This window comes from Argentina silus (genome assembly GCF_951799395.1).
Source record: "Argentina silus genome assembly, chromosome: 16".
Lineage (NCBI taxonomy): Eukaryota > Metazoa > Chordata > Actinopteri > Argentiniformes > Argentinidae > Argentina > Argentina silus.
The window spans coordinates 3,425,174-3,437,673 of NC_139670.1; the positions used below are offsets into that span (position 1 = coordinate 3,425,174).

A 12,500-nucleotide genomic window follows, 5' to 3' on the forward strand; every position below is an offset into this window, starting at 1 on the left:
ACCGTAGAACCCTACAGTATACAGTACTGTATGGAAGTGTCATAGGGAACAGAACCGTAGAACCCTACAGTATACAGTACTGTATGGAAGTGTCATAGGGAACAGAACCGTAGAACCCTACAGTTTTCCCTCTAGCATAATACAAATGTGCATCTACTTGTTCTTGGAGTGCTGATAATGTATTCATTTTTCAGAGTTTGGTTGGATAGGTCGGCCCCCTGTGTCCCCCGCCCCCATTTCAGCCACACATACACGCACACACACGCACACAGACACACACACTCGCGCACACACACACACACGCACACGCACACACACACACACACACACACACAGACACACATACCCACACACACAGAGACACACACCCACACACACACAGAGACACACACCCACAAACACACATACCCACACACACACAGAGACAAACATCCACCCACACACAGAGACACACACCCACACACACACAGACACACATACCCACACACACAGAGACACACACACAGACACACACACAGACACAAACACCCACACACACAGCGGGAATAATCTGTCACTGCCTGTTGATTATGCAGTGTGGCTAACAAGGTATCTTGCACGCTCCAGCTAATATTAATATTAAGGCGGAAATTTAATTAGACTTCTGGGGCCTCTGTGAAAAAGAAAAGCAGTCAGTAAATAGATGAGGCTCGGCTTGTTCCAGGAAGCAGCACTGGCCAGACGATGACATTAACAAATAGTGTTCATTACATATTTTCTGACTGACCAGGCCGGATCCGTCCGTGATGTAAATATTGTGAGTGTGGGTTGAGAGGGTGGCCGAAGGCCAACCTTATCGCCGATGAGAGATGGCGACTTTATTGCCCAATTGAAGATGAAAAAGAACCTCCGGACATCGTTTCCCTCTCATCAGCCTTTAACATATGAAGGGCCTCCTTTTCCATAATAATGTAATTTAGTAATGGAAGACGATAAGTTCGCAGTTAAAAAACTGTGATGTTTTTCGGTATGTACTTAAGGCATCCCACGTATTTAATCAGATAATGCTAATCAATTCAAGCCAAATATCGTAACTGAAACCTTACCACAACATAAACCTCGAACTTGAACTCAACAGGTAAAAGAGTCTCCTTGAAAGGCAGATTCCAGTGGGATGTAATCTCCTGCCTTAGACTTGGGTACGTCTGGCGGTGGTGACACCAGTAGTAATGCTATCCTCTCAGACGTCAGCCCACACACACACGCACACACACACACACACACACACACACACACACACACAGAAACACACAGAAACACACACACACACACACATACACACACACACACACACAGAAACACACACACACACACACACACACACACACACACACATAAACAGACACACAGACGCACAGAAACACGCCACACATACACACACACACACACACACACACACACACACACACAGAAACACAGAAACACACACACAGACACATACTCAGACACATACACACACAGCCACACACACGCTGCCAATCACTCCCGTTCTCATGACCTCAGTGTGTTTCCACGATGATGGCGAGGCTCAGGTGGTTTTGGAGTGTGGGGTTTCCGTTCCAGGGTTCCAGGGGTCTCCCCCAAATGGGCCTGACAGAGTAGGGCTGAAACACATGTGTGTGTGTGTGTGTGTGTGTGTGTGTGTGTGTGTGTGTGTGTGTGTGTGCGTGCGTGCGTGCGTGCGTGCATGTGTGAGTTGGAGAAGTTAGGGTCAAATAAAAGGAAGAAAAGTAACAGTCTGTTTTCATCCAGACACTCCTTGACTTATATTCCTACCATTTGTTATTAGCAATAGAACTCCTCTCTCCTGAGGTAAGGCAATATCCTGCTATGTCCAGCAACTAAGGCCTTCCCTATCTGCTGCATCTCTGCTGCTGCTATACCCTTGAGGGGGTTCATTAAGGGAGGGGGGGGAGGGGGGGGGGGCAGAGGGGTGATTGAGCCTGCAAAAACAGCAGCCCCCTCTCCATATATCATGTCTGACACCTTCAGGTCTTACAGCTTGACAGCAGCACCCCCTCTCACACACACACACACACACACACACACACACACACACACACATACACACACACATACACACACACACACGCACACACACACACATACACCAAACACACACACACACACATACACGCACACACACACACACACACACGCACACACACACACATACACGCACACACACACACACACACACACGCACACACACACACACACATACACGCACACACACACACACACACACACACCCCTGTCTCACCCCTGTCTTTGCTTTCACAGAGAGAATTATTCTTACTATGCACAATAATCACACAGACCGGGGAGCTTGTTGATCTTGGAGCGGGTCTGGACTCTCAGGTGTCCATCAACACAGGCCGGTGATCGACCAGCACATCAATCTCTCTGGGTCCGGCACTGACAGAGGACCGCTCTGCGCCTCACCCCCACGCTGCTCTCCAGCTCACCACCTCAGACAACTGTTGTGCTGTGTGTCATTCAAGCACTGTAGACACATTCACACTGTAGACACACCGTTCACACTGTAGACACACCATTCACACTGTAGACACACCATTCACACTGTAGACACACCATTCACACTGTAGACACACCATTCACACTGTAGACACATTCACAGGAGGTGAATTCAAGGAATACCGGTCAGAGAGAGCAGGCTTTCTCTGTGTACTTTCCTAACCATAGACAGAAAATGATATCGAGCCCCTTCTGTGTCATATAAAGTTATATAAGCCCAACTTTGTATGTGCTCAATAAAATAATGTATGTACAATGTTATGCTGTTCTAGCAGATTCTTCGGGGTAAATGTAATGGCTCTGATGAATATGATGTCATCCCCGGGGACGGTCTACCCTCTGCTCAGAACATGTTGAGAAAGCTGCTGGCTCAAACCCACGCCACATACACCCCTAATACCATTCCCATACATGCTGCATGATACAGTATTTCATCCATGATTTGACGCAAAGCACGATCTTGGACCACAGAGAAGGCTGGAAGTGCGTGTAAACCGCTGGGCCGGGGATATTCAACCCCACTCCTGGGCCACACTGACGCTATGCAGTCCCCAGCAGCCAGGCCAAAGAAACACCTGATTCAACAAATTATCACCCTAATTGATCCTGTTTCGCCTCACTCATCTCAGAGGACTGAGAGGAAAACGGCGAGTGAACATCTAGACGACACTCCTGTCAGTCTCTCCTCCTTTCAAAATGGAGATACCACGTACGGCGGACCTCTGCGATTAACCGACTCCTACGTCGCGGTGGAAAAAAAAATCAGCAGTCTTGCTGTCTTCTTTTTAAATGTATGAGGCTGGAGATACTTATCTGACCGGCAGGAAATGGAGGCTCACACCTCCACATATTGCTTTTTAATGAACAGCGGCATAGCGTAGCCTAGCGTAGCCTAGCGTAGCGTAGCATTGTCCAGCTGCCCTCTAATGGACTCGCGAGTGGCGCATCATCAGTAGTGGACATTTGGGCGCCTGCAGTAATCATCATCAGTAGTGGACATTTGGGCGCCTGCAGTAATCATCATCAGATACCACCCACCAACCCTATCATCATCATTATCTCCAGCATCATCATCATCATCATCATCATCATCACCACCATCATCATCATCTCTACACTCTGGCCCTGTACCAGACAGCCAGAGAGAGAGAGAGAGAGAGAGAGAGAGAGAGAGAGTAGGGATCTAAAGGTCATCGTGGTATACAGTGCTTTATGTCGGAGACCGATCTATAATGTATAATATCAGCCATTTAGCTGACGCTTTTATCCAAAGCGACTTACATTGCAGTGAGTGCATACATTTCAGTATAGATGGTCCCAGCGGGAATCAAACCCACAACCTAAGCGTTGCTGGTGCCATGAAATAGGTGGTTGCCAGTATTGAGTATTTGTTTACAATATTCTAATTCAGCTTCAATGTACTTTACCAGTAAAAAATAAAACAAAATAAACCTTGTGGAGTGTATTGTATTGGTTGTGTTTCACACGGAGAGAGACAGTAAATTCAAAGTCACAGTGACATTGTTTCTCTCTCTCTCTTGCCGAGTGCATTTGGAGATTGGTTTTGAGGATTGTTCTGCTGTTTTGATATAATATACCATATGTGTCGTTAACCTTCTGCCGCTCAAACCTGCTCGTCTTTGAGCCGTGTTCTGCTTACTGGAAGTATGCTGGGAGCCCGTGGAGCTGGAAGGACTCCCAACCCCCCCCCCCCCCCCCCCCTCCTCTCTCTCTGTCTCTCTCTCTCTCACTCTGTCATAATCAGCAGCATCCTGATGCCTCTTAGAGGAAGGAATGTGACACACACACACACAACACACAGGACCCACACAACACACAGGACCCACACAACACACAGGACCCACACAACACACAGGACCCACACAACACACAGGACACACACAACACACACAACACACAGGACACAGGACACACACAGGACACAGGACACACACCACACACACAACACACACGACACGAAGAATCAGAAGGAACAGAAAACAAATAATGTATAAATCACATAGAATCATACAATCAGTAAACATCATAATCACCAGACTATTAGTGTTCGCCATGCCTGGACTTTTACAAACATGCATATCTACCGCATAATCAGTTTTGAACAACAATCACAATCATTACATGGCTATTTGAATGTTAGCAACGTGGAAAATGAGCCGTCCCTCAGGGCCTTAGTAGCCCTGCGATGCAGGTCATGCGAACACAAATTAATCAGACATTCTTGATCGTCATCAATATCTCTTCAATAATAATGAGAGGTCCATAGAATGTCATGGCGTTTAACCCCACCATGTCCTAACATTCTAAAAATGGGTTTTTCTAATCAAGTTACCGATACTCCCCTGCTGCTACAACAACTACCGCCCGCAGCGTACATAAACAACACTCCAGATAACTCTGTATACCCAATGAATAATATTGTTTTTGACGTATTGTTCTCATGTTAGGGATACAAATGTTTGCTTAGTGTAAAAAAAATCTACGGGAGAAACAATCAACTCTAGTTGAGCATTAATCTGATTAGGACTTTGATTTATTTGTGTTTCCATGGTTCCCTAATAGAAGCCCTTCCTCTTCGGCATGGACCGGCAGGATGATGATAGTGAGAGCAGCACCTCCATGGACCGGCCGGCAGCTGTGTATACACACCCCAATACATTTCCTCCCTTCACAGAGTAAAACAAAAAAAAAACTGTTTATTTGAGTGAAACATTGAATATATCCTGCAATATGCGACTATGCAACGCTTCGGGCAGGCACTCTCAAGATATACAACGCATGAAATGTTTGTGTCATGCCATAAATGTGTTGTGTATAGGATGATGTATTTTATTTTTCCTTGAGGCTTGTTATATTAGGCTATTCATCACGACTCAGAGAGAGAATATAAAGCAGTTCCTCACTGGATGTAGAGTTCAGGGGATGATATCATAGCATTGCATGCTGGGTGGTATTTCGAAGGTTATTTTATGCTTTTACTAACTCCCTTGATTGGCGATGCCACTTCAATTCGAGTAGAAATTCAATGTTTTGAAGAGTTTCACTGTTTCAGCCAAAGGTCTCTGAGCTTGTGGGGAGGGTTTTAATGTTCATCGTAATTTACCCAGAGGAGTGTGTTATACTGTATATCATATTCCAATTCTGTCCATATGTAAATGTTGTAAATGGTAGCATGTGTCTCTAACAATGTTTGTATTGTGGTCCTCAGATTATTATACGGCATGTCTGTTTTTGTCAAAGTCGCTTGTGCAATTGAAAGCTTCTCCCAGCCACATGGAACACTACTGGGATTTTTGTTATCTTCAATTGTTGATGAAATTAGACACAAAAGCTGAACTTTCTGGGGCGGGGGGGGGGGGGGTTAAAGCCTAGGATTTCAAGTCCAGAAAACTGCAGCAATAATATAGGCCATAAAGATGTCTCCTGTCTCCTGACAGATCCCAAACCTCACTTCATAAACCTGTCTGGGGACGATGTGAAGGGTTGAGACACCATGTCTGCTAGCACAGAGACCGGTTGGCCAGTGTTCTGACTCCGTAATGGAAACTGTGAAATGTTGAGTGACCCAGGATTCATTGTTAATAGTGCATTTGAGAGGAAAGACATGCTGACAAGGACATTTCAGCATAACTATAAAACAACAATCAGACACGCGTTGTTTTGCAGTTTGATATTAAATATTAAAGTTTGAGCGACCGAGGAGTCGTTGTTACAGTAGAAGTACATTGACAGGACGACTGGAGAAATCCACTGTGCTGACATAGGTCAATTAATGGAACTATAAAATAACAATTAGACAGAGAGATTCATTTATAGTTTCATATTTGCCTTTCGCAGTGAACTGTGTTTCCCAAGTCGTGGCCCCCAGAATTTATTCAGTATGCAAAGTAAAGTGTAAGTCTATATTCTGAGAATGATAAACAGTTTTCTCTTTGCACCCTTTTTAAATGTAAACCCCAACTTACTCTCCATCCAAGATTCCAACAGGCCTGCGTCAATGTAACCATAGTACAGTCATTTGGATAAATGGCGAAGATAAAAGGGGGATTTCGTTTTTACATGCCTTCGAGACTGCTTGCACATTTTTGTTAAAGCACCAAAAGTGTGGGTGTGTAATTACACTAAATGCTGTTTTTTTTGTTTGAAGAAAATGTGTGTATTCTTGCACAAACATTAAAACTGGCTTCTTAAAATGGCAATGCTGCAACTTGGCTGCACACACACACACACACCCCAGATCACACATCACTTAATACTTAACAAATTCTCTATGGACAGGTTTAACTGAATCAATACAATAATATCAATTGAATGGATCCATATGGCACTTTTCCAGAGGCTGAAAACATTTTACATTTTAATGGTGGGAGAACTCATTTGAACAACTACCAATACAAATCTGTGGAGTCTAAGTGGACTGTTCCAGCTCATAGCAACACTATGGGTTAGCTGCCTTCAGCTAGCCTCTGACAGTGACTCCATTTCTCCCTGCATTCCTTCATCACGAGGATGAGGGTGACAATGTGAAAACATTTGACCCTTGAGGGTCTTCTGGGAGGTATGGGGGGCTGGGGGGGGCGTGGTGGGGGGGCATACTAGCCCTTCTCCTCTTTAAGGGGAGGTGGACAAGGCAGGGGGTGTGATTTGTTAAATGCAGGGCACCCCCTGTATTGTGTCCCCAACATGGAGGACATCTGGCATGGCCAATACAGCCCTGTGATGGAGGTCTCCATCGTCTTTCTCCACCAGTGAGCTGTGCAGCATTGAAGCACTGCCCAGACATTCTCATGCTAATCCTCGGGACGGCCCGAGCAGATGTGAAACATTTGGTTTCTGTTCTTGTTCACTTGTAAAGAAATAATGCGCCCGTTATCATGATTTTACTTTTCTCTGTTCCTCTCTGTATTATAAGAACAAGAGGGGAAGAGAGTTAACAATGGACACCATCTTCCTTGGTGGCCTGAGTGCGCTGGCGTCAGCTAGCGTACATGTGGCACTGTTGCCGAGGGGGAGACGCTGTGGAGAGGCAGGCCAAATGTCTCTGAGGAGGAATGACGAGGGAAGTGAAAAGACATTAAGTAGCCAAATAACAGTTTAACAGTTGTGTTATATATAGTTGTGGTGTAAACCCATTACATCTGTAAATAGCAGACGTGTGTGTGTATAGATCGAGAGAGAGGTAGGCTATGTGCTATATCAGCTTCGATTTTCAAACAACCTCAAAGGAATATCTTGGTATCAGCAGTAAAAAGCCGTTGGAAATGTTGAACCATTTCTCTAAGGACTAATGACAACCCCATCAACAGGCACGACAGGTTTGGACCGGAGTTCCCGCCCTCCTGGCATATCATTGGCTGCTGGCATGCCCCTCGCATACCTTTGCAAAACGTTTACGCACTTTAATTGGACATAGACGTGCCCGTCGCCTCTCCCGATGCCATACAGAAGTTTCACACAACAAGCGCCACACGTGTGGAGGAGGAGAGCGAGAGGTACGGGGGTAAACGTTGCCACATCTTTTTGTTATAGAGCAGGAATTATGCAGAAATGTCATATACTGTAGAGAGAAGACTCGCGTTATAATATTAAGCTTCACGTTTTAACGCGCAATATAGCCTAGTTACAAACCATAAAATCCTACATTTTAATGTGTATAATTGACTGAGTATTGGAGTTTTTTTGCTACGCGGTTTTCACTGATAGTATCAACTCTTGTTTAGGACGTGAGGGTTATTTTTGAGTCAGCTGCGCGTACGAGGGTCGAAGCCCACGGTGGATGCGGACTCCAGACCGAGCCGTCCTCTCTATTTCTTCATGGCAAGACCCGAGCATGTCTTCCTAGCATGGCTGTGGTTCCTCAACCAACGACCCAAGGACCGTTATGGCTTTTAGCCGCGTCTATTCGGACCCCCTGTCCCGAGGCATCTTTAAGAAATTCGTGGTCATGCTCTGCTCTCTCCTCACCTCCCTTTACCTTCTGCACTGCCTCACGGACCGCTGCAGTACCATGCCGACGCCGGTGAAAGCCGAGCCGAACCAAGTCGTGGGCTTCCTGGCTTCGGAACTGCATGACTTGAGGTCGCTGAGGAGGAAAAGACTGTTACAGAAATGGACCACCAAGTCGGGCTTGGGCTACGAGAGCGCACGGCGCGCCTCGCGGGTCGACGGCGATGCTGACACGGGGGACGTTCTGCTCGGACCGCAGGTGGACAGCGAGAACCCGGCAGCGCAGTCCTTCGTGCAGCTCGCCGTGGATGTAGTCTCTTCGAGGAGAATGTCACCTCGGTTTCCGAAGATGGGAAGTATCGGTAAACTCAGTCCGTTGGGAGAGGGGACCAAGAAGCTGCCCCAGGCTCTCATCATCGGTGTGAAGAAAGGAGGGACGCGCGCTCTGCTCGAGTTTCTCCGCGTGCACCCCGACATCAGAGCCGTGGGAGCCGAGCCGCACTTCTTCGACCGGAACTACGAGAACGGGCTGGAGTGGTACAGGTAAACATTTATAAACTAATAAAAACATAGTTAAAATAATAATAATAATAATAATAATAATAATAATAATAATAATAATAATAATAATAATTAGCATTATTATTATTACAATTAATTAATAGTAATAATAATAATACTGGTAGTAATAATAATAATAATAATAATAATAATAGTTAATATTGATTATTTGACTTATTTTGGTATTCATAATATACATCAAAATAAAACAGATCCAAGATGTGGACCTAACAGTGTGTGCTACAAGGTTATATAGCAACTCTCAAAAGTTTGTTCCAGTTGGAGTTAAAGCCGGTCCACGCATCGCCAGTGCCTCTCACTGGCTCCACTTGTTCACGGGTGGTGTGGATTCACTCAAACGAAACGGCCTTCATAGCACACTTCTTTTATGTGTTATTTTCTTCTTTGAAAGGGGTTTTGAAATCGCCTTTCTACCAAACTGACTCCCTTTCTTCACATTGTCTAACATGTAAAGTTTCCGCAAAGTTAAAGTTAAAGTTTATTCACAGCAAATGTGGTAGAGAAAAAAAACCTTTCGATTTCTTCGATACCGTATTTTGGGTATGTTTGATAATAAGGACATACTATATAAACTAATATTTACGACCTATAGAAATTAGACCATAGCTTATTCCATACAAATGATTTCCCACTGAAATAAATAATTTATATTTATGTGGTTAACTTCGTTAACCACGGCTTTTAGAACATGTCTCTATTGTTATTTTTGCAATCAAACGTGTTAATTACTGTAAATACAGTACATTAGTATTGTAAAAGTTTTAAATATCCTTTAACTTTAATTGTTTACTCATTGGCCCGCACAGATTATGTCTAACACGAATAGCCTGTAAAGATTGTCTTTAAATTTGCATAATGGACGTTTGCCAAAGTCAAATGGTTGATGAGGTTTCAATTAGGTCTATTATAATAGTTTACACGGTCTGATAGCCTTATCAATAAAGTCAATATTTTTGTTATGCAAACATGACAGAAATTTCGTTAATGCTATCTCTGATATTCTAAATTGGCATACCCAAACAAACTGACAAAGTTTATCAATTACATAGCAAAACATAACATCATAGAAAAAAGTCTTTGAAAAGTGTCCTAAGTTTTGCTTTATCATCTTAATTTATGTTACTTTTTCATTGTATTGGATTGACAACATTTATTTCACTTAATAACATATTTTTCTAAAACTATTCTTCTTTCAAGTTAGGTCATAATATGGTTATTAGTCATGAATAATTTTACGGTAACAATAACACAGCTCTTCTCCAACTCTGATATCACAATTTGCATCAACAGTTCAACAAGCAGTTGAAAATATAATTTGTGTACTTCTCTGTTGATATTATATTGAAAGTACCTTTTTGTTTTTTGGGCGTTTTCAGGTTTTCAGTTCACTGACATGTGACACTGCCTTGCTTTCTAGGGACTAGTGCTTAACTGAAAGTGTTTTCAGGGAGTAAGGGTCAACCCTGTCAGATAAATACCAAATACTCTGAACAAACTCTCAACCCACACAAGCACATACACATTCATTAAGCACACACACATACACACACTCTCGATCCCTCAATACCATCTCCTTCTTGGGAGTTACCGGTTTCTCTGTGGATTTGTGATTAATTGTATCCGTAGGTTCACATTAGTGTGTGTGTGGGTCTGTGTGTGTGTGTGTGTGTGTGTGTGTGTGTCTGTGTGTGTGTCTGTGTGTGTGTGTGTGTGTGTGTGTGTGTCTGTGTGTGTGTGTGTGTGTGTGTGTGTGTGTGTGTGTGTGTGTTTCCAGGGGGGTCTCTCTAGGGAGTAATGGCTCCCCTCTCTCCGTGGCTCACGGTGTAATGGGGCATTGCCGACATGGCGGCTCTGTTATTAAGAAGGATTAGGGCAGTAATGAAAGGTTACCTGAGTGTCTCAGGAGGTATAATTCACCTTCTGATTGAGTTAACACTGTGCAGCTCACTCTAAAAGCCTGTAGAAAGTTTTCTCCCCCCCCCCACCCACACACACACACACACACACACACACACACACACACACAAACACATAACACACACACACACACACACACACACACACACACACACAGACACACACACCAACTCCCCAGCCCCCGTCAGGCCCCCCTCTCACAAAATATCCCAGCCCCCCCCCCCCCCCCCCCCCCTCTCTCCCTCCACACACACACCTCCCTCTTTGTGCCTCTCTGAGAGTGAACACTCTCTCTTTTTGCCATCACTCTTTCACACCCTTCTGTCTACCTATTCATCCCATTGTGGGGTTTGATATCCATGAGGGTCCCATCTATCCGGAGGAGTTGCCAAGATTCTGTGGAATTTGGTCCAGGCCTCCGAGGACAGAGTAGACAGACCTCTGGGTTGGTTACACTTAACGCTCTCCATTAAAACGGAAGGGGGCCCCGGGCCCTTGAATTGGAAAAGGCCTTAAGAGGAATAAATAAGAATTACAACAACGTGAGTGACTCACTCTGAAGGAGTGCATCTGTTGTTCCACAACGGAACACTCCTGTCAGCGCAGTTCCAATTCTAGAGTGTCTGAGGGAGGGTCATTATTAAAGGTCTCTGTGTGTTTCTACAGTGTCTGAGGGAGGGTAATTATTAAAGGTCTTTGTGTGTTTCCGCGTTTTTTTTTTTTTCCGAAGAAGAAGAAGAACACTCACATAGACTTGTGTGATTGAAGTGAGTGAAGTTTTCTCTTTTTTTTTTTCTTTCGGGAACTGTCTTAACTTTAGCCAGCAAGAATGCAGTCTCTGAACTCCAGAGCTCACTCTCCTGTTGATGTCAAAACGTCCAAAGCTGGGCGTCAGCTGGGAAGTTCTGGACATTTTTTCTTCCTTTTGCTGTCTTTTGTACTGCTGGCGAGAAAACCCATCCAGAGCTTGTACAGCACGCATGACAGGTTGATGGATCTGTCCAAATGGTTGGGCTTTAAAGAAAACAAATATGAGAATGTCTCCACGCTATTAATTCATGCTCCTTGTCAGTTTCGCTAATATTACTACTCTCTTACATTTTTTCTTCCACCGCTTTACATTTTAGAACTGTTTTTTTTTTTTTTAAGATGGCGGGAAACAAACAAGGGCAGATTTTCTGTAGCTAATCACTGTGTCCAATTTGGTGGAATTATGTGTTTCTTTTCAGTGCAGAGCGTGGATGTTTAAATGCAGAGGCATCCGTTCCCGGGGAACTCTGGGGCTTTTGTTTGGGTTAATGGCCGATATGTGCTCCAATCATGAATCACTGTGGCCTGTCTGTCGGCCCCTGTGGGAATGTGGGGGACGTACTTTAACACCTCCTACCTCTAATGTGACGTGGCGTCGTCCACCAAACTGTGTCCCGACCCCTCGTTCCCAGAGTAGAAGTCGGCAG

The 12,500-nt window shown here is 44.5% G+C and overlaps 1 protein-coding gene across 1 annotated transcript in view; it reads left to right on the top strand.

The window, feature by feature from the left end:
• Positions 1 to 8,479: 8,479 nt before the first annotated feature.
• Positions 8,480 to 12,500, top strand: part of LOC310817394 (heparan sulfate glucosamine 3-O-sulfotransferase 3A1-like) — a gene marked incomplete at both ends in the record, with an annotated part of 35,143 nt that continues 31,122 nt past the window's right edge. Inside the window, one exon of the mRNA XM_083687962.1 lies at positions 8,480 to 9,087. Within this exon, the coding sequence (XP_083544088.1) occupies positions 8,480 to 9,087 (608 nt within the window). The remainder of the gene's footprint in view (positions 9,088 to 12,500) is intronic.